Source organism: Passer montanus, unplaced genomic scaffold (assembly GCF_014805655.1).
Source record: "Passer montanus isolate IOZ18808 unplaced genomic scaffold, ASM1480565v1 scaffold210, whole genome shotgun sequence".
Classification (NCBI taxonomy): Eukaryota; Metazoa; Chordata; class Aves; order Passeriformes; family Passeridae; genus Passer; species Passer montanus.
In genome coordinates, this window is record NW_024366704.1 from 51670 (window position 1) to 76778 (window position 25109).

The 25109-nt window shown below is 47.4% G+C and overlaps 1 protein-coding gene across 3 annotated transcripts in view; it reads right to left on the bottom strand.

The window, feature by feature from the left end:
• FRAS1 (Fraser extracellular matrix complex subunit 1) overlaps positions 1 to 25109 on the bottom strand; it is a 102691-nt gene that overhangs the window by 51221 nt on the left and 26361 nt on the right. For 2 of the 3 annotated variants that reach the window (XM_039709476.1, XM_039709478.1), the window contains exons 3-16: positions 20199 to 20306; positions 18800 to 18892; positions 17486 to 17645; positions 16834 to 16967; positions 14315 to 14398; positions 13615 to 13716; positions 13327 to 13518; positions 10068 to 10157; positions 9153 to 9282; positions 7659 to 7802; positions 7255 to 7389; positions 2419 to 2562; positions 994 to 1134; positions 468 to 608 (exon numbers count right to left, since the gene is read on the bottom strand). In XM_039709476.1, the coding sequence (XP_039565410.1) occupies positions 468 to 608; positions 994 to 1134; positions 2419 to 2562; positions 7255 to 7389; positions 7659 to 7802; positions 9153 to 9282; positions 10068 to 10157; positions 13327 to 13518; positions 13615 to 13716; positions 14315 to 14398; positions 16834 to 16967; positions 17486 to 17645; positions 18800 to 18892; positions 20199 to 20306 (1798 nt within the window). Of the gene's footprint in view, positions 1 to 467; positions 609 to 993; positions 1135 to 2418; positions 2563 to 7254; positions 7390 to 7658; positions 7803 to 9152; positions 9283 to 10067; positions 10158 to 13326; positions 13519 to 13614; positions 13717 to 14314; positions 14399 to 16833; positions 16968 to 17485; positions 17646 to 18799; positions 18893 to 20198; positions 20307 to 22240; positions 22331 to 25109 lie in introns of those variants that run through there. The other variant, XM_039709477.1, reaches the window with a different exon arrangement.

Consider the following 25109-nt stretch of genomic DNA (forward strand, 5'->3'; position numbering starts at 1 on the left):
CATTAGGAGGGACAGCAAGAAATGACAGGAGAAAAGCCCTTCGTGTGAAGGGCTCACACGAAGCAGAAATTAACCCTCCCAATTTTCGCTTTTCCCACTACTGCAAAGATGACCTCAGTCTTTGCAAATCTGCCAGATGCATGTGGAATTTCATACCACAAATATGTGGAATTTCATACCAGATGTGTGTAGAATTTCACCCACCTCTTAACTGGTGTTGAGAAAAACCTGGGAGCAATGTACATTTATTTCAGCAAATGTACACAGAGAAGAGGAAAAAAAAAGGTCCCAGAAATCATTAAATCCTGGGGGTGTGAAAGTAAGTGGGAAAATTCACTTTTTCTCACAGCAGAAAACAATCAGCAGGAAAGGCAGGAGTTAAGCATTGACCGGTTCAGCATAGGATAAAGTAAAAACAAAACCTAGTTTGCAGCAGCTGGGGAACTTACCCCAAGTCCAGAGCTTACCCTTGCAGATGTTGTGATCCTGGTAAAAACCCTCTCCACAGTTCTCCAGGCACTGGCCCTGGCGCAGTGCCAGAGGGAAGGAACAGGAGGTGCAGTGAGAGGCCAGAGGTCCCTGGCACGTGGAGCATGAAGTGTGACAAGCTGGTAGAGAAACAGAGCACACAGAGCTGAAACATCCCATTTTTACTCCTTCCGGCTGGTGTTGCTGACTACAGCCTTCTCCAGCTGTAGAAAACTCCCAGCTGGAATGAGACTCAGCCAGGTGAACTAATGAGAGCAGAAGTGCCCATGTATTAATAAGCACTACCAGTAATAACTCTCGCTCACACGATGTTTTGAATGTGTATCTCAGCACGTTTGACAAGGAAAAGAGGTTATTTGAGACAACCCATCACAAGTGAACCAAAGAAAACAAAAAAAAAACCAAAAAATCAAAACTCCTTCCCCACGACCGGGGAAGAGCAGACAACACAAGGGGGGTGCCCTGAGAGCCTAGGAAAGGGTGATGCAAAAACAGCCCTCTTACCTGTGCACCTTCCATTGCTGCTTGGGAAATGCCCGTGGGGGCACTGAGGGAGGCAGCTCCCCTCGTGCAGCAGCTTCCCTGCAGCACAGCTCACACACCTGGCTGCCTCTGGAGAGCACCTCTCACAGAACTGGCCACAAGCTGCCACGAGAAGAACAGCAGCAGAGCCATTAGCCTCTCCCCCCATGGATGGAAGGCACCCCATAAATGTTTACATGGCAGTGCACAGCAGGCAGCAGTTACCAGGCTGTTCAGGAAGGAGGCGGGGAAAGGTAATTTCAAAAAATGCTAATTTCCCTCCTCCCTCTTTTCTTCAAAGTGGGAAAATGCAGCTAAAATCAAGCATGATAATTTTTCTTATCAGTTCCTGTGGTCTATATTATGCCAGGCAATCAGCTCTGAAGTGAACTGACCTGTTGTCCATGGAACTCTGGCTTCCCTAAGGCAATATGCTGCTGGATGTTTATTACAGTCAAGCATTTTACTTAACCAATTTCTGTTTCTTTTCACTAGATAAAGCAGCTCTCCAGCTGAGTATCAAAATGCATGGATTTTGGTAGAAAGTGAAAGGTCTGATTCTCAGAGGCTTCAAGGAACAGCTATGGGGTTTTGAGAAACCTCTGGCAATAAGAACCAAACCTAAGTTAAATTTCCTTTTCAACTTAAATTATTTCCAGCTATAAGATTTCAAGCCTGCAGACTTAAAACATAGGTGAATAAAACTGCGTGACCAAAATGAAGGGGAAGCTGGTCATCCACAATAAGCACAAATAGCAGCAATTTTGCCACCACGTTCCAGCTTTTAAGCTCTCCCTAGCGAGCTTGGCCCACACACACCTGTGTGAGCCACACACCTGAAGCCCAACAAGCCCTGGCTGACCATGGATAGTCCTCCCAAAGCAGCTGGAGGTGGCTGCCAACAGCAATCCATGTTAGACTGGAATGCACATGGCAAATGCCAGATTCCTTATTTGAGATTTTTTTCCCCTTTTCAGGTTCTGTTTGACTTAGGTCTTTTAATCCCCTCTAGCCACCTCTTCTCCCTTTTTCCCAGCAAACCTTCCCAGCTCCCAAAGCACATCTGCTGTGCAGGTATTAGTTACTGTGATGCTGAATTATAATTAAATTTACAGAAAGCTGCTGGCAAAGGCCATTTTTCTTTCCACAGACAAATGGATTTGTCAAGCCCTCAGAAACAGCTCAGCTTTCCAAGCTGTTCGGCGAGGAAAAACCCCTCAAACCTTTCAGCATCTGATTAGTGTAAATGAATTAATAATCTCACAAACAAACAGCAGCTTCCCTCATCCCCTATGAATGCTCAGGGTGCAGCTGGCTCGTCAGACATGAATAAAGCCCCAGCTGCTGCACAGCTAAATGAAATACTGACTCCTGCTCGTGCAGAGCATTCCTCTCACAGGTATTTACCGGTGCAGACGCCATCCTTTGGGTAGAAGCCCTGGCCACAGCTGGGCAGGCAGAGCCCAGCTTGGAGCACGTGTGACGGGTCCTTGCAGGACAGGCAGTGGCTCTCAGCAGCTCCCCAGCACGAGGAGCAGGACTCGTGGCAGGCTGCAGGGGAGAAAGGTGTAGGGTCACCCAATAGCCCCTTTCCAACCAGCCCTTTACAGCCAAGGGCCTGCACCACTGCACTTCTTCTCAGGTGTGCTCAGGCTTTCACGGCCACAGAAGATGAAAAATAACAAACACAACCCCCTGCTGCTCTTAGGTTGGAATCTTTCACCCAAGCCACCCCAGCAGGACAACTCCCAGCTGCGCTCTGCACATGGAATGTGGCAGCAGCACAGAGCAGGGCAGTTGGTGTAGCTGTTATCAGCCCAGGAGGAGTGTTGGGAACACTGTAAAGTCCCTGGAGCACAAGTGGGAATAGGAAGAGATCCCACCACAGGCTACCTAAAACTCAGATCCTCGGGGTGGCTGCTGACAGTAACCCAGCCCCGGGCACAAACACAGAACTGTGCTGCAGGGCTGCAGCCAAGGTTTGGCAGGACAAAGAACAAGCCAGCCTGCTTCTAGAAACAACTGCTCCTGTCCTTCCAGGTGCAGAAGGAACTGACTTATCAGGAATCCTCACATGCTCAGCCTGAGTAGTTCCTAGGGAAAATATAGGACACAGCCTCCTATCAAATCCTGTGCTAGCAGTGTTGCACGAACGGTGCAAATCACAGTTCTTGCAGCTGTTAAGGTGTTTTGTGGGTTTTTTTTGTTTTCTCAATTACACCCAAATATGTTCCAAAGATGTTCTTCGATTCGTTATTTCACAATAAGGCAAGTACATGCTTGTGCTCCCAGTCAGTGGCAGGTGGGAGAAAAGGGAGCTTCTTGATGTTTGCCCTGCCAACACATCTGAAGTTGCAGCCACCCAAGAAAAACTCATCTGTGAGCAGCCTCAGTGCCACGCAGGGACCTGCAGGCACAGCAGCAGCTCATCCACAGCACTGAGAGCACGTTATACATGAGTCATATGGCACAGAGGGGCACAGCACCCCATCCCAGGGGATCTCCCTGCTGCCCAAGGCAGGGAAGAGCTATCAGCTCCATCTCACGCCGAGGGAACTGAACACTTGGGGTTAGCACAGGGAGTGTTCAGGGAGCAAGACTCATGCCCAGTCCTTGGGCATTCTGGGTGCTCCTTCTCCACACTTCCACCTTGGTTTATTTTACCTTTCCTTGTCCTGATTAGCTGCTTGCTCTCCCCCTTCTCACCCTCCTGCACCTTCTCTCCCTCCACCTCCTTCCTGATCTTTCCAGAATGCTGCAGCCCCTCTGGTTCCTGAACACCCCGATGTGAGGGGTGTCTCAAAAGGACCCTGGGCATCCTGTACTGGATAGGATCCTCCCCTCACACAACAAACACCAACCATCCCATCCCAAGGCAGAGCCTGAGCACAGTTTCCTGCTCCAGTCGATAATTTCCCTTGCTGATAAAAAACCTGCATCTCATTCCAGCTTGGATGATTTCTCAGGGCACGTCTACACTCAAAAGTTAACTGCAGAGGATGAGTTCATGCTGTAAATTTCTAAGCAGTGAAATGTCCTCACTTCACCTTCCATACCTGACTGTGCTGATCCTCTCTGAGCTCACTCTAACTTTCAACATGTTTTTGAAAGAGAGGGTGCCAGGACTCGGATCCTTTAATTGCAGACTTCCCACTGCACAGCTGGGACCCCTGCCTGTTAACCTGTCTCAGTATGCCAGCACATCTGAACAGTCCTAGTCATTTGCAAAGTCCTTAATTCCTCCCTGGAGGTGCTGCTCCTTTCCAAGAGACACTTTTCCCTGCTGGCAGCCTGACTGTGTTTTTAAACACTTACCATTTGGCTCTTGCTGGCCCTTGGCAAAGCCCTGTGAGGGGCTGAGGCCCTGGCACAGGTTGCCCAGAGAAGCTGTGGCTGCCCCATCCCTGGAAGTGTTTAAGGCCAGATTGGATGGAGCTCTGAGCAACCTGGGATAGAGGAAAGCGTCCACAGCAGAGGGGCTGGAACACAATAATCCTTCTAGTCTCTTCCAACCCAAACCATTCTGTGATTCCCTGATCACAAACCCTTCCTCCAGAATCCCTGGCTCCTTCAGCACTGGAACACTGCCAGGCTCAGCAGCTGCTCCTCACCCAAACAGGCAGGCACCAGCTCCACAGAAGGAGCAGGGGGAAAATGGAAGCATTCCATGAGCCACTGTCAGCTCAAACATCTTTGTTTTCAGCAACCAAGTGGCTTCGTGAAAATAAATCAACAGAAGTGACTGCATGGCCAGGAAGCTGATTCCACCCCCCTGGCTATTTCCAGTTGGGATTTGTAGGGGCTCTTTTGCAGCTCACCAAACTTCTGCAAACACCCGAAACCCTCCCAGGTCTGACCACGGCAGGAGGGGAATGCCAGTGGTATCCCAGTAAGAACACAGGAGGCACTGCTGGCTTTGGGGTGCCACGGATCTGTGCCACCTCTGCCCTGCATTCTTCCCTGGGAGCTCGGCAAGCTCAGCTGAGCTGTGCTGGATCCTGGAGGATCCTCCACAGCTAGGGACAGCAGGGAAAAGCAACAATAGGCAGCAGGAATCCACGTGGTTTGCTCCAGGGTCTGTTAGTGTCAAGTTACACACTTCAACATTGGCATTTTGGGAGATGAAAGCAGGAACACTCCAGTTCTGCCTGGGCTTTTGAATAATCCTGAAAACATAAATAATTAAGTTAGAAAAATGCAGTGAGAGCATTGAACACTGCAAGTCCTTTGAGCCCTTCCATTCTACCACGCTGACATAGTTTATTTTTGCTTCCCTTTGCATTGCCTTTGGTGGGGGAGTTAGTTCTGTTTCTGCCAAGGGAGAACCCACCACTCCGCCTGACACAAACTCGACCATGAACTTTAAATCCACTGCTACATAACTGAACTTATTACCTTTTATTCTCAATTTTACTTTCTCTTAATGGTTTTAATTCTTCACAAAAGCAAGCAGAGGGATGGGGGCAGGAAACAACCCTGGTGTAGGATTCAAATAGGGCAGAGATCAAACAACTGTAATCAAAAATTCAAAAGAGACTCAATTAAACCAGCTGTTATAAAACATGAACAAAAGGAAAGGCTAATTCACTGTGTTTTTCTACAATGCAGACAACAGTGTTCCAACAAGAGGATAGAGCAAGGAACCTGGTGTTAAGTCTCTCAAGTCCAGAGCAAATTTCTCAAGAGGGAGTTTACTGGGGCTACAGCAATTAACACAGTCTAGTTCATCCTTTCTGTGATTTTGGAACATGCTTATTGTAGAGGTTAAAACCATTATGAGGAAAATCTTTTGGAACGGTCTGAGGCCCGTCTCGACAATCTGATTAGAGATTTGCAGCAATAAAGAGGATACAAGGAAAAGAGTGAATGGCCATGAATTACGGACAGCATTTGAAACTTAAGACTTTCTCCACTGGTTTGACTTTATGCAGAAAATGCAGCCAGGCAGAACTAAAGCAAATTGGTTTAATTCCCTTGAGGAAAGAGGAACAAATTTTCCCAGCAACATCCAGCCACAAGCATGCGTGACTGCAAATTTGGATGGAGCGTACAATCAGTAATCTACAAACCAGCAATAAAATGAAACGTTAGCCTTTCCCTACCCCTCCAGCAGTGCACGGGCACTGCCAATTAAAACACCACAAGCAGGTGACAAGGAAATGATAAAATAAAACCAAATTAAGTAGAAGATTATTTGATACTTAAGCCTACAAATTCTTTCGGACTGGGTGTCTCTTGTCTGTTTATACACACACAATGGTGCCCTGGACTGTAGAGGCTGCTGGAGCACAGATTTTTTCACACTTTCAAAACCTGAAACAAGTGGTCAGCTCTTCAAGGGAAGCCACTTCAGAAAAGGAAGCTGGACTTACCATCTAAAGTGCTTTGCCCTGAAATGTGCCAAAAGCCCTCTGCCTGTATTTAATTCAGAGCAGGAGGGTTACTTCCAAAGAAATTAAAGCGATGGCTCAGAAGTTAAGCATTTGCTCCACTCCTCTGCTGAATCAGAGCTGCAGAAATAATTAGAAGCCTTCTAAAAAGGCCAACATCAAGATGAGAAAAGTGTTAATTTTAGAGAAAACAATTAAACTGCCATGATGAAAAAGCAGCTGCTTTACAGTTTGGGAAGAGTTTAAAGTATTTCAAAGGAGCAGGGGAAGCTCATAAAAGCACTGTCATAGTCCCATCAAAGAGAAAGCTAACTTTCCAATCTTACTCTCAGTCCTTCCAACTGCTAAGATAAAGGATTTAGACACAGCTCAGCGTTTTATAGAATTACCAATTTTACTTTGTAAGAATGCTTCCTGAGAGCAGCGAGCTCAGTGCACTTCCTGCAGGAAGAGCGCACAGTACGGAGCAAATGAACGGCAAAACCAAGCAGGAAACTTCCCCAGGAAGTATTTTCTGAGTCCTATCAACCCCCCACCCTTCCAGGCAATGTTCTATACACCTCAGAGTACCATATCCTGAACAGGTGCAGGCAGTCTGCACTGAAGTCAAAGAATCACACAACAGAACTGATCCACTGAGGAACCGTCACAGATATTTCCCCAAGCAGTGATCAATTTTACCCTGCATGGCTTGGTTCCTCTGCTCACTCACCCCTTCCTTTACTGTAGGGTGAACATTAACACCTATGTCAACAGCAGATGCCTCAAGAGAGAGGCTTCTCATAGCCCAGGCAAAGTTTTGCCTGCTGCTTTGCCATCCCAGAGGACTGCAGCCCCTTTTGCTGGGAGGTACCTGTGCAGAGGAGCTGATCCTGGACGTAGCCCTCCCCACAGGAAGGCACACACTGCCCGTCCTTCAGCAGCAGGGGCGCCTGGCATGAGGAGCACTCAAACCCATTGGTGCAGGCTGAGCAGGTTTCATTGCAGGCTGCCAGGAGAAAGAGGAGGGAAGAAAAATCAATCCCAAATCCCTGATGCAGAAGGAACCCCCCCTGCTCTGACAAAATGAGACGATTTTGCCTGATTTTAGCTCAAGAGTTCAACAATTTGCTTCTGCTTCCATCTGAAACCTCACAAACAGCACAGCACGTGCCTGGATGCTTTTCCATCCAAAGCCTGGCAGTCTCTTCGGGATGACCCCATGGGATCCCACAGCATGCAGCAGAGGAGGGGGGTCTAAGCCCTGGCAGAAGTTACCTAAGCAGGCCCCCCCGAGCTGGTAGAAGCCCCGTTCACACATCTCCACGCAGCGCCCGTCCTGCAGCCGCTTCCTGGGGTCCCGGCAGGAGTCACAGCGATCAGAGGCCTGGGAGCAGCTCGCACAGTCTGGGTGGCACTCACCTGCCGCAGGGGCAACACACAGAGCAGTGTTGGCAGCCAGGGAGGAGCAAAACAAAGCAACTCGGAAAGCAAAGTGAAATTCACGGCTCGTTTCCCTGGGTGGTGCAAGGTGTGCTGGCTTTGGAGTGGGTTTTTATATGGTAGATTATATCAAAGGTGCTAAATGTTTTATTGCTCTATTCAGTAGGTGAGAAGCCATTATACAGACTCAGATTTTCTAGGCAATTGATTAAAGGGGTATTCACTGTCCACATGGTTTCTCAGCAGTGAAAATTGTAAGTGACCAGGAATCAACGGCCTGAAGCAAGACAGAAAAAATACAGAGGGAAAAGAGTAGGTTTGGGTGAGGGAAATTGCCAGTTACCTTTCAGGACACAAAAAATGCAGGCTTGGCTTTGGATGTCCAATACCATGACTCCAAAGCCTGGGTTTTCCAAAATGCTACCATGATGGAAGCTAATGACCACTTTTTCAAGGATAACCAGCAGACAGAGACAATTCTTGATAAGGAGAAGGGAGAGCTGCTGAGAATACTGTATCATCTATCCCTTCCTCAGCAGCCCGTGCAGATGCTGTTCCCTCTCACAAATCCAGGACAATTCCATCAGAACTTTCCAAAGCCTGTTTCCTTCACTTTTCTATCTCTAGTGCTTTGCATTTCCATTAGCATGCTGCAAATAACAAGCTTTAAAACAAGAAGAAGGCAAATGTGCCCAGGCACTCCAGCACAATTAAACTGTGAAGCTATTTTCTTTTTTACTGAGATAAAGCATTAACTGGAGCACCCTGATAAAACCAAAGTTATGTGACTGCAACAAGAAGAGCTACCAAAAAGAATGAGCAACCCACAACTAAAGCCTCCCAACCATGAAATGTAAATCCAGGGGAATGACAATATCCTGGAGAAAAAGGAATTTATAGGCAAAATTACCATATAAGCCAAGGCTATGCTAGTCTTTCTAAACAATTATTAACTGGCAGCCATTCAGCCTCAGGTGAGCTTGTGGCTTTAACAGTGTATGCACATTCCTTCTTCCCACTCCCAAGAAATAATCAGGAGCCCATAAACTTCAGAATTCAGAAATGAACTCTTGAATTCAGAAAGGAGCAGCGGAAGAAAAAAGACAAAACACTTCTAAAACACCAACTCCGAGGAGAACTTCCTATGCCAAAAGAAAGCTGTCATTTGAACCAGGGGAAGTCACCGGGAGCCTCAAACTTATCTAAGGACTAAATTGCAGGGAAACCAGTTAATCAGCGACTGCAAACTGGGGACTAGGTAAGATTGGCGCGGGGCAGCGAAGGCTGCAGGGCTCCCAGAAGAAGGCAAGGGCTGCCCTGGCTGTGTACCTGGCTGGCAGCGCGGGCAGCAGTCTCCCTGGGCCTCCCGGCAGGGCGGGCAGGAGCGCTGGAAGCAGGTCACCGCCGCGTCCCGGCACTCGCACTCCCGGCACGGCCCTTCTGCCCAGCTCTGCCCGTCCTGCAGGAGAAACGCGCCTTCAGAGAGCCAGGAAAGAGACAGCAGGCATCTCAAACGCTCGCAAGGCTTTCCTGCCAGCTCCTCTCTCGGAAAGCGCCAGCTGGGAAAAAACTCAGTGGTGAAAAACTCAAGAGGTAAAACTCACACCTCAGTGTTTTACCTCACCCGGGACACAGAAAGGGATCTGAGCAAAGAAAGGCTCAGCATCTAAAAAAATAGCCCCAAATAATATTAAATTTCCCATTTCCCAATTCTGTTGGCAAAGAGCAGCTATCAGCTCCAACCCTCGTGTGTGAGGGCAATGAAAAGTCCACTACTGGAATATTTAAACTGAGATAATCAACGTTCCCTTTCTCTTTAACTTCAGAGGGAAGCTCCTTGAAAATATTAATAATGGGCTCCTGTTGCAGTAAAGATTATAATCAGTGGGATACATTGGCAGAAAGCTACACACTGCCCCAGCTCTGTAGCTTCTGCTTGGTACAATTAAAATCAACTATCTTTATGAAATGTGCAGGAAACCTCCGAGTAGGAATATTAAATATTAAAGGAAAATGATTGATTGAGCCGCACAGAGGAGACCAAGGAAAACTGAAATTCTGCAGCAGATGCACACAAGTGTTTCTGCAAACTGCAAAAGCAATCTGCAGACTGTATTAATGGATTATTTTGCTGCCACACTTGCAGATAATATCCTTCTCAGAACCGGAGGGGGAGAGCCAGCCCCTCCAAACCTTTGCGAGCAGAACTCACTATTCCCTGCTGCAAAGCACAAGGATACTCACAGCTTTGGCATGTTCTTTGTAAACACAGTCACTATGGCTGGAGATACATTCAGGACAGCACTTCCCCTCTAAGTGAATTAATTCTTCACCCTGTGAAGAAGAGAAAGGTTGCAGCAATTCCAACGGAATCGACGTCACCAAAACCACTGTGGAATGCCGAGGCAGAACAGCTCTTGCCCTGGAATGCAATCTCCAATATCTAATTTCACCTTATCTTCTCCCTATCCCACTTCATCTCTGTAGGCAGAGTTCGGAAAACGTGCTTGGCCAATACTGAAGCTGCAGAACAAACCTCAGGAAAGGCCTCGGAATTCAGCGCTGAGGCCATTACCTCATCCCCAAATCCTGCAGAGAAATACTCCCTCTTTTTACCCTGGATCACTGGGATTTCACCAGGCCAACCTCAGGACCTCAATGCATAGAGGCTTACCTTCCTTTTCAGTGTTCTACTTTTACTTCCCCAAGAGAATTTCAAAGCACATGCTCTATTTATCCCAGATGGAAAAAGCCTGTTCTTTGTCACAGCTGCACAGCTCTGTAGATTCCACTTAAATAACTTCAGTTTGAAGATAAGAATTTAGCAGCAGGAGAAAGGAATAAAGTGCCCCAATTCACCACGACTCTCTGTGCCCAAGTGAAAGCTGAACATTCAGAAAAGATTTCCTAGGGAACCAGGACGCAGCCCACAAGAAACAGCTCTGGTTTCCAAGATGGCCAGTAAGTTTTTCTGATTTATGCCAATTGGGTGTCTGTTCCAGGACAATTTTCCCTGTGCCATGCCGGGACACTCAGTTTTTGTGAGGGAATTATTAAAGACACAGACAGGGCAGCAGCAGCACTGATCATTGTTAGGTTCACCAAGGGAGAACACCTAAGCCAGGCCACACTCTGGCATCCCTGGCGCATTCCTGAGCAGGGGAGCAGAGGAAGAACCATCTGGTTCCTAGTCACTGAGGACCACACATGGCTAAATCTCTCCCTGCTGCTTCTATACATCTCTGCTCTTCAATTACTCCAAAATGCCTTTGGCAGGGTTTGGATCTCATGTCACTACTGTGTACTGTAAACTCTGCCATCCCCACCCACATCCATAAACACAGGCTATAGGAAAACTGGGAGCAGCTATCCATGGAACACGGCTTGCCTAGCCCCCAAAAAATGCAGCTATGCTGCTCTGCCAAGGCTCAGAAAAGGGAGAGGCTGTGGGAGATAACTTGCGGCTTTGCTGCAGAGAGATTCATCACATTCCAGGTGGAGAACATGCTCACAGTCTCCTGAAAATGGCTTTTTGAGGATTAGGTCAGAATCACCATGGACACTTTGCTGGATGAGTTTGTTTGAAAGGGTTTGGAGCTAAACCTCTTGCAGTTCCTGTCTGTGGTCTCATTACACTTCCAGTAGGACGATGTGACCAGGAAATTAATAGTGCCTTGTGGAGAGAGAAATCCAAGAGCTCCTGGCTTCACACTGGCCCTGATTTATTGAGGCAGGTGCCTAAGTAAACAGACTGCAACTTCAGAAGGAAAATACAAAGGAAAAAGAAAACGGCATTTGCTTTCTGAGCAAACATTTTCTTGTAATTAATTATGCACCCCTTGCACTACTGAGGCCAACTAGGACTTGAGGGGTTTTGAACCCTACATGTTAACATCTCCAGCTATTGTTGTGGAAGACACCCCTGGCTTTTCTGAGCGGTGGATTGTTTTTTTTGTCAGTACCCAAGATGTGAGCATGAATATTAACTAACCCTCCCCACTGAGCCATGACAGCACGCCATCATCATTAGTGTAAATGATCCAATTTACAGCCAGGAGCACGCAGGCAGCTCGCTCCAACAGCTGCAAGTGCACGAGGTTTTATGACAACCACGACTTTTCATCCAGCAAAATGTCTCTGCACGGTTTCAGGTCCCGTGATCAGCAGCAGCACCACGGCAGGGGTGACTTTGGGTCCCACACTCAGGGCATTTTGGCTGTTTCAAAGGCACAGCCACAGGTGAACATCCACTTTTATGCCTTGATGCACACTTTTGTGTACCATTTGGGAGCCCAGGTGTGGATTTTTACTCCTTTGAACACTCCTTAAAACAAGCTAATCCAGTGAAACCATTATGCTGGGTTTTGGCTGGATCTCAGACACACCACAAGGGTGTTGCTGCTGCTCAAGATTTAGCACACACAGGCAGGGTCACCAGAAAAGCATCACCTCTGAGGCAGAAAACCCAGGAGGCCACAATTCTTTCCCTTTTCCTCACTGACACTGTGGAGTAGTAGGTATAAAACAGGTAAGAGCCCACCAACTGAAACGGATCACAGAAAGGTCTGGGTTGGAAAGGACAAGTGGCCTTGGACACTTCCAGGCATGGGACAGGCACAGCTTCTGTGGGCAACCTGTGCCAGGGCCTCACCACCCTCACAGGGAAGGATTTGCTCCCAATAGCCAATTTAAACCTACTTTCTGCCAGTGTGAAGCCATGCCCTCTTATCCTGTCACTCCAGGATAAAGTCTCTCCTTTCTTGGAGCCCCTCAGGTACTGGAAGACCACAATTAGGTCACCCCAAATCCTTCTCTTCTCCAAGATGACCAATCCCAATCCTCTCACTGACAAACAACACAGAATTCTTATCCCACTGCAAAAAAAGCCAATTCAAAGCATGAGGGTGAAGCATTCAACCCTATCTAATGCATTTTGCACATCCACTGCAGAGCAAATATAACATAACCTGGCAGGGAGGGTATTAGTTTTGGAGTAAACAGCACTGGGAATAAAACACCTTGCCAGCCTCACTTCCATGCTGAGAGTGACATGGAAAAAATTAAGAAAAGTAGAACACTGACTTCCATATCCAGCTACCTTCCTGAAAGCCACTGCAGCAGGCAGAATGAGGATAAAACGAACATTTCTTAGGCTTTTAACCATCTCTGACCTGCACATTTTCCCCATGTTTAGCTCCTGCTAAATCCAGTGATCACCACTGAATCCTCTGTGTTGTCTGACCCTCCACGACAGCAGGCAGACACAGCGTGGGAGGGAATCCAAGTTAAATTAGTCACTGATTCACACTGGTTCGCTGCACAATGGAAGCTCTCTGTGCAAACTTGCATGGGAAATTCCAGGTTTGCTCTCTTTCCCTGTGAAATGTTTTTGAGGGGATTGCACAAAACAAGGGCTTGTTCTTCGAGTGCCTCAAGTCAAGAAACACAAAAAAGGGAGGGGAAAAAAGAAAATCCCAAGACTTGAGAAGAAAGCCTCTCTCACCTTGGCACACTCCACTTTGGCACACTCAGCTCCCTGGCAGGTGACGTGCCCCTCGTGGCACATGCAGAAGTCACAGAGGGTGCTGTTCCACATCTCCCCGTGGTACCTGACGGTGCTGCCATCCAAGCAGCTGCCTTTGGCAGACACACACTCCTCACAGCACTTCCCAGGGCGCTGCACCTTGCTCTGCCCCTGCAAACAGCACCCAGCAGTGAGCAGGGCCCTCTGAGGCCCCTGGCACAGCAGAAGGTGCAGCTGGGCTGTCAGAGGTGGGTGATTTTCCAGTACCTCCTCACAGGTGACAGAGCCACAGGTCTCCCTCACACACCTGACCTCTCCCCTCTGACACACACACGTAGTGCAGGCATTTTTTTGCCACTGCTCCCCGTGCTGTTGAAAAAGAACATGGATAGAGCTGTTAAACACTCTTGGAAAACGACCAAATTCCTTCCAGAAACCTGAGCTGCTTATGGAATATGATGGCTCCTCCTGCATGTCTGTATCAGATAATAAACTTTGCTTAAAAAATGCTGATCTCTACGTGCTCAGCCAACAGGAAGAAGAGGGGCTGATGTCTAGATGACACTGTGGGTGTGAATTTCTCATTAATTGCAATCTAGTGGCATTGGGGAAGCCTGAACTACTATTATTAGCCAAAAGAAATCACTGACAGAAAATCCCACATTCATTAAATAATGCACTCAATTAATTCCAGATGACACAGTGAAAGCTATAAATACTTTGACCACCAGTGCTTTCTGCTTTCCTCCTCCAAAACAAGTGTGGAGAGAAAGTGCCTCATCTGCTTTGGCCAGCAAATTCTTATCAAGCCCTCATTTCTTTCAGCTCTCCTGCCTTTCCAGGAGGGAAAAAAAGCAGCGTTTGTAGTAAGCTATCAGTGCTGGCAGAAAGTCAGAGGTTGGGGAGGAGGGAAAGGGAGATGTGCCAAAAATTGGGAGTGGTTTTGGTGTGGTTTGTCACAAGTCACCTGGAACGTTCTTCCCGACACCGAGCAGGGCTTGGGGACACATTCTGGGCAGCATTTTCCAGGAGGCAGAACCATGACTTCCTCCTAAACAGAAGGAATAGACAAGGAAAAGAAAGCATGAATATGGGGGTCAGCATCAGTGCTTGGAATTCCAGGCATTTAGCACCCATGGGATAACCCTCTGCCACTCAGGGCTTCGTTTTGGCCTGAAAAGCAGCACAGGAGCAGAGTAAAAGGCTTGAAAGATGTTTTCTCTACCTCATTTTCTGGGCTTATTTAGATGGCAACTGAGGTGGGAATGCATGGAGAGATGCAGATAAATTCATACACATGACATAAAATGCTTACATTCAGGTATACAGAGGAAAAAATAATTATACAGCTGTGCAGAGAAGCACAATAAAAGAGGAGATGGATGAGAGAAGCTTTTTTTCTGGAATTGCCACCTTTTGAGGTTTTGAAGGTATGATTTACACTCACCACCTCTCAGGCATCTGCACTGTTTTAGTTAAATCCATCCATACTGTCTGTGCAGATGCTAAATTATGCTTAAAACTGGATTTTTCCAATTTCAATTTTCTTATGATGGATTTAAATCACATTGGAAAAAGCTGGCACTTCACACCAGTATTACTTTTCCTGCGTGCCTCAAATCCAACCATCCAAAACCTGGCTAACTCCACTGCTCCCAGTCCGTGTACATCCAACAGCTGGGAATAGCACTGTTCATCAGTCAAACCCTGAGCTTCCAAAGAAAGAGTGGAAGACTTTGCACAAAAGTTAACAGACAAAATTTCCCAGCAGAGTTAAAAGACCTTTTTTGTGTATTTTGGTGGCATGCAACAGGAATTTTTGACATTCTTCTCCCCCAGCTCCTAGGGAAGAGCAAAGTTCTCTGAAAGATGGAAGATGAGAGTTTAATCCTGGGAGAATTTTTGTCTTGGCTTCTGATGGAGTGGAGAACAAAGGAAGGGACAGAGATAAAGGCCCATGCAAGAAAATGTTAGGTTTGGCTGTGATCAGAACAGGTTCCTTGCACATCCTGCTTACGTTCCTTCCACTGGGAAATGTCCTTGGTAGGAAATGCCTGGAACACCATCAGAACTGGCTTTCTGCTGCATTAACTTGGATGCTGCCAGCCAATTGCTCTCAAATACATCCCAGCAACAAGACAGTCACTCCTGATTCCATAAATTAGATCCTAATGATTAGCTGATTAAGCATTAGTGGCTCAGAAGGTAACACCAGTCCACTTGGAGTGGGAAAAGAGGGATCTAAAGCAGGCATAAATTCCTTTTAATGCAGACTACTTAGTAAATGAATACTAATGGAATATCTCAGGACAAAGCAAAACACAATTAACACACACACACACACACACACTGACTGGTGGGGTTTCATCTATCCAAAACAAAAAAGTGTTAATTGTCCAAACACCTGGTCCAGTAACAGAAAGCTGGGAAAGCACCAACAGAGAAAAAGGTTTTTGAGTATTGCTTTTGATTTTCTCAGTGAAGAGTTCTCAGCCAGGGAACTTTCGGGTTCATCACTGGATATATTAAAAATCCTTGGAAAATGGCAGTCCCTAAAACATAAAGTCAAGGTCAGAGACAAGGATTTCCAGGGAGCCAGTTCCGGGCATGCTGTTGCAAAAGCCCCACGAAAAAGATCCAAAGAGCACAGTCACACCCATCAGCACTTTCAATATAATAACAAGAATTCCAAAACCAGAGTGATTTGACCAGAGTCTGGAGTACTGTGAACAGTTTGCTGCCTTTCCTAACCCTGTGTAGAGTCTTGTAGGGTTTTGGCTGTGTTGATCACTGCATAAATGCTAAAAACTCATCACTTGTCCACAGCAAAGACCTTGGAGACAGCAGAGTCCCTGTTCTCCTAAATGGACTAAAACCATGAGCTTGCCTAACTCCTCTTCCCAGTTTTGTTGTTTTCTAAACACAGACAGAAGGAACAGTGCTCTGGGACTTTTCTTTCAGCTCAAGTTGCCTAGTATTTCTGGAGGTAAAAGGGGAACTTCGTCCACATTTGACTACTCTCAAATGCAATTCTAGAGATCTTGTACAAAAAAAAATAGTAACAAGACCTGCAGATCAAACTTTCCAGCTGCAAACCAAACACTGAAATTTGTGAAGATAAAGCCCATTATAAATCTTGGGTTTTTATTCTTTCGCTCAACAGAAATAAAAACATTTCCTGATCAACTCCAAATCATTTTTTTGAGTAGAAACCAAGAAGAAGTTTCTTTAGACAGAATTTTTCCTAATTAACCAGCAAAGGGATGATAAAAATGAAATTATAGGGAAAGAAGGTATTAGGGAACAGACACACAGGCTCCACTATCACTCCACACCATTCCAGAAGGTCAAATATCTCTTTTCCAAATCACCCACTTGTCACCCAGAAGTTTTGCTTGCTAATTTGTTCCCCAGCATGAGAGATGCACACTGCCCAGGGAAAAGGAGGTGCTGGGGAACATTCCCAGAAGGCTGGAGGGTCCTGACCTGGCCGCAGAGCAGAGGCTGGCAGGAAGCTGTGGAGCACTGAGCTGCACCATCCCTGCAGACACACCTGGAGCACCGACCCAGGCTCCAGCCCTCGCCGTCCTGGAACACGTGGCCGTCGAAGGAGCAAGGCTCTAAGGGACAGGAAAACAAGGGGCAGGTTTCTTTTCCAACGCCCTCTCCTCCCTTTAACCCGTGCTTAAAACACCGCTCTTGTGCATCTCAGAATTCCAAACTGCAGCTTGCCACAGCAGGTTAAGAGGGTAACAATTCCCCCACTTTCCAAGGGGCTTGTGAGTTAAGAGCTCTGGATGCACTTCTCCCACTGGGACTCCACAAGAAAAGGCACCCAACAGCTGAAGAAGCATTTCTGGAACTTGCAATCCAAGTGCACAAGAAATACCTGAGGTTTCTTTCCCAATTTTAATCCCTAAAATCAGGCCATCTTAGGCACATCTGCTCACTACTTAAAGCTTGCTCCCACCTCTTGGCCCATGGGTGAAGCCATTAAAAATATAAATATGGCAGCAGGACAGAAAGGGAATTACGAGACATGCTTGTCTTCAGTGTCTTCCCAATAAAACTGACCAAGAACAGAAAAGCTTTCCAGGTTTGGGGCTAAAAGGAGGTTCTGAGCTCAGACAGTACTCACCACCACGGCCCACACATCTGGGACAGCAGGAGCCCTGGGCAGTGTCCTGCAGCTGTCCTTGTCCACAGGTGAGGGCTGGGCAGGTCCTGGGGCTGCAGGTCACCTTCCCGTGGGCACAGGAGCACCGGACACATCCCGAGCTGGCCCACTGCGTGCCGTGCTGCACACAACACAGCCAAGGGAGGGCACAGAAAGCACAGTGAGACCTGGAAGTAAGTCTTGTCCCTTTTCAAGTGCCTCCTCTCTCCAGCGTGAGGCTTGGCACGGATAAAAAGTGCCTTTCTGACCATGCGACAGCAGGACTGGGATGTGAAATGCGACTGAGGTACAAATACATCCACATCCTTCTTGTGGGAATGCCTACCCAAGGAAGAGACTCAAAAAGAGCCAAAAGACAAAAGGAGCAGCAGGAGAACAGCACAGGAAAATGCAGAAATAGCACAAGAAATGTCATGCATTATGATAAAACATAGTGCCACCAAATGAGAGGCACAACTAAACATGAGAAGAGGACGGGTGTGCTACCCTTCCTGTTCCAGTTTTTGTTTAGCTTGTACCAGCTTCATGCTGGCCACGCCTCATGCTGGAACAGAGGGTTACAACATCCATCTCAGGTGTGGAGAGCCCAGCCCTCCAATGTGCACAGCCCTGCAAATATGTCTGGGCTTTTTAGCATATTTCTCGAGATTTGGACCTGACTTGCCTCTTGTCAGACAGAAAAGTCTGTAAGAGACCACACAAAGGACTTGAGTTTGCCGTTAAGCCATTTTTCTACATTTGCCAGTTGTTTGACGTGATTCATTAACTACTACCCATGAATCTTGATTTTTTTGCCTTATCTCCAGACACTTATTCTGATTGTTTTAGCCTTTCAGCCCCCCTGGGTGAAACCACATCCCAGAACCTGCTCCTTAAATAATTCAGGATTACAGAACACGGAACCCAGGTCGCAGAGCAGCAATCAATCTCCAGCAGCATAGGTGGCTGCTGAGAGGAAAGCTTCTCTGAGCACAGCTAATATGTCAAAATCACTGTGCTTCGCTCCCCTTCTGATGTTGCTGCACTGTCTCAGCCATGCACAGAAACAGCAAAGGGAAGGAACAAGTGGGGAAATTTCTCCCATTGAGCCACGCAGGACACACAACTGCTCAGCAACTGCAAACCCTGCTGACCTCCTGCTAGATTCCACTACCTGGCAGTGACAGGATATAAATGCAGTGATCCACCCTTCCCCTGCACACCAGCTCAGCAGCAAACAGGCAGCTAAAACCAGGTGAGGATGGTCCCTGCTGAGGAACTGGACGGAGCACTCACGCTGTGGATCTGGCCTTCGTGCTGGCAGGATCCTTCGGCTCGGGAGGCACACTCGGGGCAGCACTTGTTGGAGGCTATTTGGAGCACTTCTCCCTAGAAAGAGACAGGGTTCCAACAAACAGCTGACAGCAAACAGGGATTTCAAAATGAAAGTGAAGCCACGAGACCTGGCCTGGCAGTCTAGAAAGGAAAGGTTTCAGGTGAGATACAGAATTGCTGCTACACCACGCGCCCTTGCTGAGAGGTGGCACAGCACTTTGTGTGTTTGACATTTTGCCCTCAAAATAACAGCAGAATTCACACCCCCTCAAGAGTACAGCTGGGAATTCTTCAGCTGAACCAGTTTTCAAAGAATAGAAAACACTTGTTCAAGACAAAACTCAAGATTCTTCACTGAAAGGCTACTGAGAAACATGGGACAGATGTTGCTGAAAGAAGATCAGCCATATTTGCATAAATCTCATAATGAGTAGATAAGAGACAAACCATGGAGAAGGACGATGATTTCTGACCTTGATTTTCTGTTAGTGGTTTAGCCTTGAAGCATGAAAGAATTTTTTCTTCTGAGATCCTTGGTGATCCTTTTCAAGGTTTAAATGACCAGATGTTTTTGGAACACTTAAACATTTAATCTTGGAGATTGCCCATGTCAATGAGTCATACAGATTCGTTTGACACCATAAACCTATATCCCTTTATGAGCTTTAAAGTAGCCACCTTTCCATTTATCTGATTTTTATCATTTTATCTAGTGCACTCATTAGGTGTGCCATGACAGCACTTGATCTCCCTCCTCTTTAGCACAAAAATTCCTACTAGTTCAGTCTAGCTTTAATCAATACACAGCAATAATAACAGGGAAAACCAGTAAGAATCAAAATTATTTCCTCATTAGTGCTGTCATATTGGGAAACATTTTAACCTGCTTCACAAAGCCATATAATTATCCTGACAGCCTCTTTAAAACACTCTTTTTCATTGCCATGTGTGCACTCTACCCCAGCAATCCAGATGTTAATGCAAGACCAATCCCATGGCCAATTAATGAAGACCCAGACAAAGACAAGCAGGAGACAAGGAAAGCTCAGCAACCATCACGAGGAAGAAGAAACTGGAGGACAGACAATCTCATCTCTGTTGTTGCTCAGCAGAGTGGAAAGTGCCCATCTGCACCTTCCAGGGAGCCCCAGCCCCACCTCCAAAGGAAGGGGGGCTCATGCTGGGAGGCTGGAGCCCAGTTTGGGGAATTCCTTTGGGATCAAGCTGCTCCAACACCCGGCCTCTGGCTGCAGCCAAGGGGACAAAGGCTTCCCACACCACGTGTTTTCGCTCCAAGGAGGAGTGCAGGGACACAGAGCCTGTGCCTGGCTCTGGACAGCCACAGGCACTGAGTTCTCACCTTCTGGAAGTCACACTGAGGGGCTTTGCAGACTGTAGGCTCGCAGGTGACAACGCCGCTCCGGCACCGGCAGTCTTGGCAAGAATCAGGCTTCCAGGAGGTGTTATTCTGCAAATAAAGTTGGAAACCAGGCTGGAAACAGCACAAGGCACGTCCTGTTTTGACAACACATCTCAAATAGCTCCACGGAGACGGACTGCAACAGAGCCCCTCTCCCTCCCACACGCTTATCAGGCCCCGTGTTGGCACTTCTCACTCAACAGCTTCCAGCACGCTGCTGAAAGACAAGGCCATGCAGGGCCAATAATCAGCTCCAATGGCAACATAATCCAACCTCCAAGAGCTCCAGGTGAGTACAACATCCCTGGAAAACTTCCCTATGATCAGGCTCACACTGCAGGGTGATCCCAGGTGGTGCTGAGGCAGCAGAGGTGGCTGTGAGGCAAACCCACACGTGTGGCCAGGTAGGAACAGGCTGGACCTGGGCACGTGTATTCCCAAACACCAGGGAGGAGACTCTGGCCAAGCAGAGTGTCTGACACATCTGGAAACAGCTGTCGCCACCACTCGATCAGTGCACCCAGCTGGAACAGCCACAGCTAATTCACAAGGGTTTCCAGCAGCCGTGCTTGACCCCCTTCCATTCCCTCCCCACTGAGGTCATGATCCCACGCTGCCTCCACAAGAAAAGGGGAAGAGGAGGATCAGTTTCTCAGCTGAAACACTGTTTGCAGCTAGACAATCCCTGTCCCTGTTGTACAGACAAACAGTGGGCTAAACTGGCACCACACAGGATGTTCTCCTGGGTAGGATGGACAGCCCCAAGCTCAGTCATCCAACCTCTTTTTCAAAGCATCTGCAAGGAGACCTGACCTCACTGCTCATTTACCAGACCATGTAGTGATTTACCTCAATTTACTCACAGTGCTAAGTACGACTTAGGAAGGATGATTAACAGTTGACTGCCACGAGCACATTTACAGCTAACTACTAAAAATGTTAAGCATAATGATAAAATACTGAAATGTGCCTTAAAGGCCCATTAGGCTGCTTAATGAGAGAAAAAATGTCCTGAAAAACCAGACCACTTGCTCAGGCACTTCAAGAGCATCAATCTGCAAATAGCGGGATGGCCAAAATATTGGGAAAAAAATTCTTGTGTCTCTGCCCTGCATTCCAAAAGCATTTCTCCCACATCAGTGGCAGTGCTGACCTTAGAAGGTGCACAGCCCCTGAGGCAAGGCAAAGAGGGATGGCAATTCCTGCTCAGGAACACAGCTGGTTCTCCCCTGGCTCACACACTGCAGAACAGAAACCCTGAGACCATCTCTGCCAGCAGATTTATGGTGCAGTTAGGGAAGAAATGAAGGTTAAGTGATGTGTGTGCCAAGCTGTGGCTAGCACTCGCGTTGGAGTTAACTCACCCCACTGGCTTCAGCAGCACTTGTGTGTTGGAAAGCTGGCAGGGAAGGCAGCCACAGGGTAACCAGCAGTGGGAAGGGAGGGGCAGACTCACTGCCCCATCCCTTGGTTCTCCTAAACCTTCACCTCTGACCTCTTATGCTTATTTAGAATTTTTTTAAAAGGAGAATAATTCTCACAGTGGAACAATAACCAAAGGAATCTCATGGCACGAGGTCAGCACAGAACCACCCTTATCACATGTAAATGCTCAGGTTTGTGGTAAGAAAACCCCTCTTTGCTCTTCCTCCTCCCCTGGTTTCTATCGTAGCCCAAGCAGGCTGGCTCCTGTCTGTGGGCTCAAATCAGCTGCTTCTAAATTCCTTTTGCCAGGTACAGGATCAAAACCAACACTCCTCTGCAGAGCTTTAAAAAATTCATTATCTAGTTAACAGCCAGGAAACTATCAGCTGATTTGTTGGGATATGAGAGCCTTCCAAGCACTTCACAGGTCTCAGCATCCAGGTCTTTGGACAATTCAACATTTAGCTTAGGATTCCTGGCAACAGACCTAAAGTATCCAGTTTGGAAATTCTGGATCCCACCTATCTGTCCTGTTGTGAGGCTTTGTTGGTGCTCACCCAGCAGGCGCAAGGACACTTCAAAGCTCCAGGCAATACAGTTCCAAACATAGAGCAACACTTTCCAGTAGACACCCAGAGAACTGCTGGAAACCCGCCTGGCATCTTCTCCAAGGCTCTGCACCTCAGTGGACAAATTATCTGCTGCAATCTGGGTGCTGGATTCCAATCCTGTTGCGAGTGTATTTTTATCAATGGCAATTTAAGGGGCTTTTTTCCTTACCAGTACTAATATAATTAACAGTATAAATAATGAAATACCATGCAGAGAGCGCTTTGAAGACGGAAAGCATTCCTTAAACGCCAAGCAGTGCCATTATAATTTATTAATTTCCTGGATTTCCCTACATCAAAAGAAGAAATGATACCTAATTCAACTGAATTTTAAAACACCACGCTGCAAGAAGAGATACATCTACCTTACTTGGGCCAGTCTGCAGAACAGGGACTAAAAGAACAAGAAGTGCTCCTAAACCTTTTGAGCCTGCAGATACCAAGACAAAATGAGATAAAACTGGAGAGTGAGGAGCACAGGGTGAGAATGTGATGGGTTTGAGAATATTGATGAGGATTTAGAAAAAGGCGGGGAGAATAAGATAAAAGAAGGAGGCAGGAACACAACAAGCAGCAAAAGCAAAGAAAAAGCTACAGAGACAAAGAGCAGACATGGAGCAAAGGGAGCCAGAGCAGCTGTGAGTGCTCCTGGTTTGCTGCTGTCACCCTGTCACATTAACCAGAGCACAGACAGATCGAAATTTCTTGGACCACTGCTTTTTCAACTGGCTATCATAACTTCAGACAGCTGCACCTGTCCCTCCTCGACCTCAGCAAAAGAAAAACCACCCCACCCAAGAGATCACAAATAACCAGTCTGCCATTAATATGTGAAAAGCCTCAGTAATTTAATCAGGTGCCCCTGAGCACGGATGTAATCACACCAGATAACAGTGTGTGTGCTATTCTGGTGCGGTGACTGGGGAAAGAAGAAGCATACAACAGCTGGTTTGCATCCCCTTTCCGGCTCTTATGGCTCCCTGAAAGTATCCAGTCCATCCCTAAAATGTCCCTGGACGCTGGGGTGTTCCCTGCAGCACGCAGGACCTGCAAAGCTGGTCACGGGGATGGTGGCATTGCTGCAATGGCTAAGCAGGGTGAAGGCAGCAGAGCACAGCTGCAGCCTTCGTGCCAGCCGGGGGTTGAGCTGCAGATTTGTGGTGTCACACCAAAAACCAGAGGGTTGTTGCTTGTCCTGTACCCCACTAATCACCTGATGGTGATGAGGGGTCTGGAACACCTCTCCCACGAGGAGAGACTGTGGGAGTGAGGCCTGGAGAAGACTGAGAGGGAATCTCATCAATCCACACAAATATTCCAAGGTGTGTCAACAGGATGGTGGAGATTTTTGGTGTGCCCAGTGACAGGAGAAGTAGCAGCAGCCATGAACTAAAACACAAGGAGTCCTACCTCACCGTGAGGAAGAACTTCTTTCCATGAGGATGGCAGAGCACTGGAACAGCTGCCCAGGGACCAGACCCATCCCTGTATCACCTGCTCCAGGTGACCCTGCCTGGGCTGGGGTTGGACTGGGTGACCTGCAGAGCTTCCAACCCCAGCTATTCTGGGATTCTGTGGTTAACGCTCCAAGAGGCTGCTCTGCCCGGGAGGAGAGAAACCCCTGGGAGAGAATCCACGGGGAGAAAGCCCGAGGGAGCTCCAAGCCCGAGCGCCAGGTGGGATTTACCTCCCAAGTCGTTCCCGTGCCAGAGCCAGCTGAGCACGGGCAGGGATCGGGTGTCTCGGAGGAGGAATTCCTGACTGCTTTGTTGAAACGGCAGGCAGAGCCCGGAGCAATTACACTTCTGGTAACAATTACCAGCATCACCCACCGGCTGCCAGGCGAGGAGCCTTGGCAGCCCCGCTTTCGTTTGTCATTTCCACTGCAATTACCTGACAATGCCCGAAAACTGGCAGGAGAAGCCCCAACGAGGGGGAAGCACTGCACGGTCTGTGGGGATACCCATTAGTGCAGCAATGAGGAGATGAAAGTAATTCAGAGAATTCCCAGTGTCCACTGGGTTTGGATTTGATGTTTTATCTCTGGCAATGGGGAGCTGTTGCTGTGCTGAGTGTGTTTTTTAGATCTGGAATTTGCTGGCAGATAATAGAAGCTCCTTGACAAGGGGGTTTTAATGGGCTCGTTCCAGCATGCCCACAGCCAGAGAACAACTCGGGAACCAAGTGGAAATTCAGCTCCTCTCAGTGGAAACAGCTTCAGTCCTACGCTCCTAGGAGAGCACAGAGCAGCTAAGGCAAAGCGCAGGGCTTGATTAACAACACTGCAACACGAACACTCTGTTCCAGGAATGGCAACTAGCCATCCCCTTAATTCCCTTCTTCCAGTCAGGGAATTCAGAAGTTACATAAAGTAAAACAAGGTACTGTTTTCACAGTTCAACAGTCTGCCACATTTTCCAACTGTGAAAGTCTTTCACCAGTTGTACCAGCCTCGTAAAAATCAAGAGCCTAAAAATAACATTTCCCAGCAGTCCTGAGATATTTCAGGGATAGGATATTCCAAAATATTCTTCAAATACTTAGGTGCTGTTGTAATCTTCATCCTGTCTTTCACACAGACACCAGGAAAGGGCCCCAAATGAACAAAATGCATTATGCAAAACTATGGTTTCAAATCATTGGTTCTAACCAGGACTTAAATCAGCACACAGAGGTCTTTGTTCAATATCTTGGGAGCAGCAGTGTTCCTTTAGAAAGGTTAACGCCTTTTGCTTTGTCACTATTAGATTCACACAAAACAACTCGCAGTCTCTTTGTAAACTTCCTTACATTAAATCCATCTATAAATGGACAT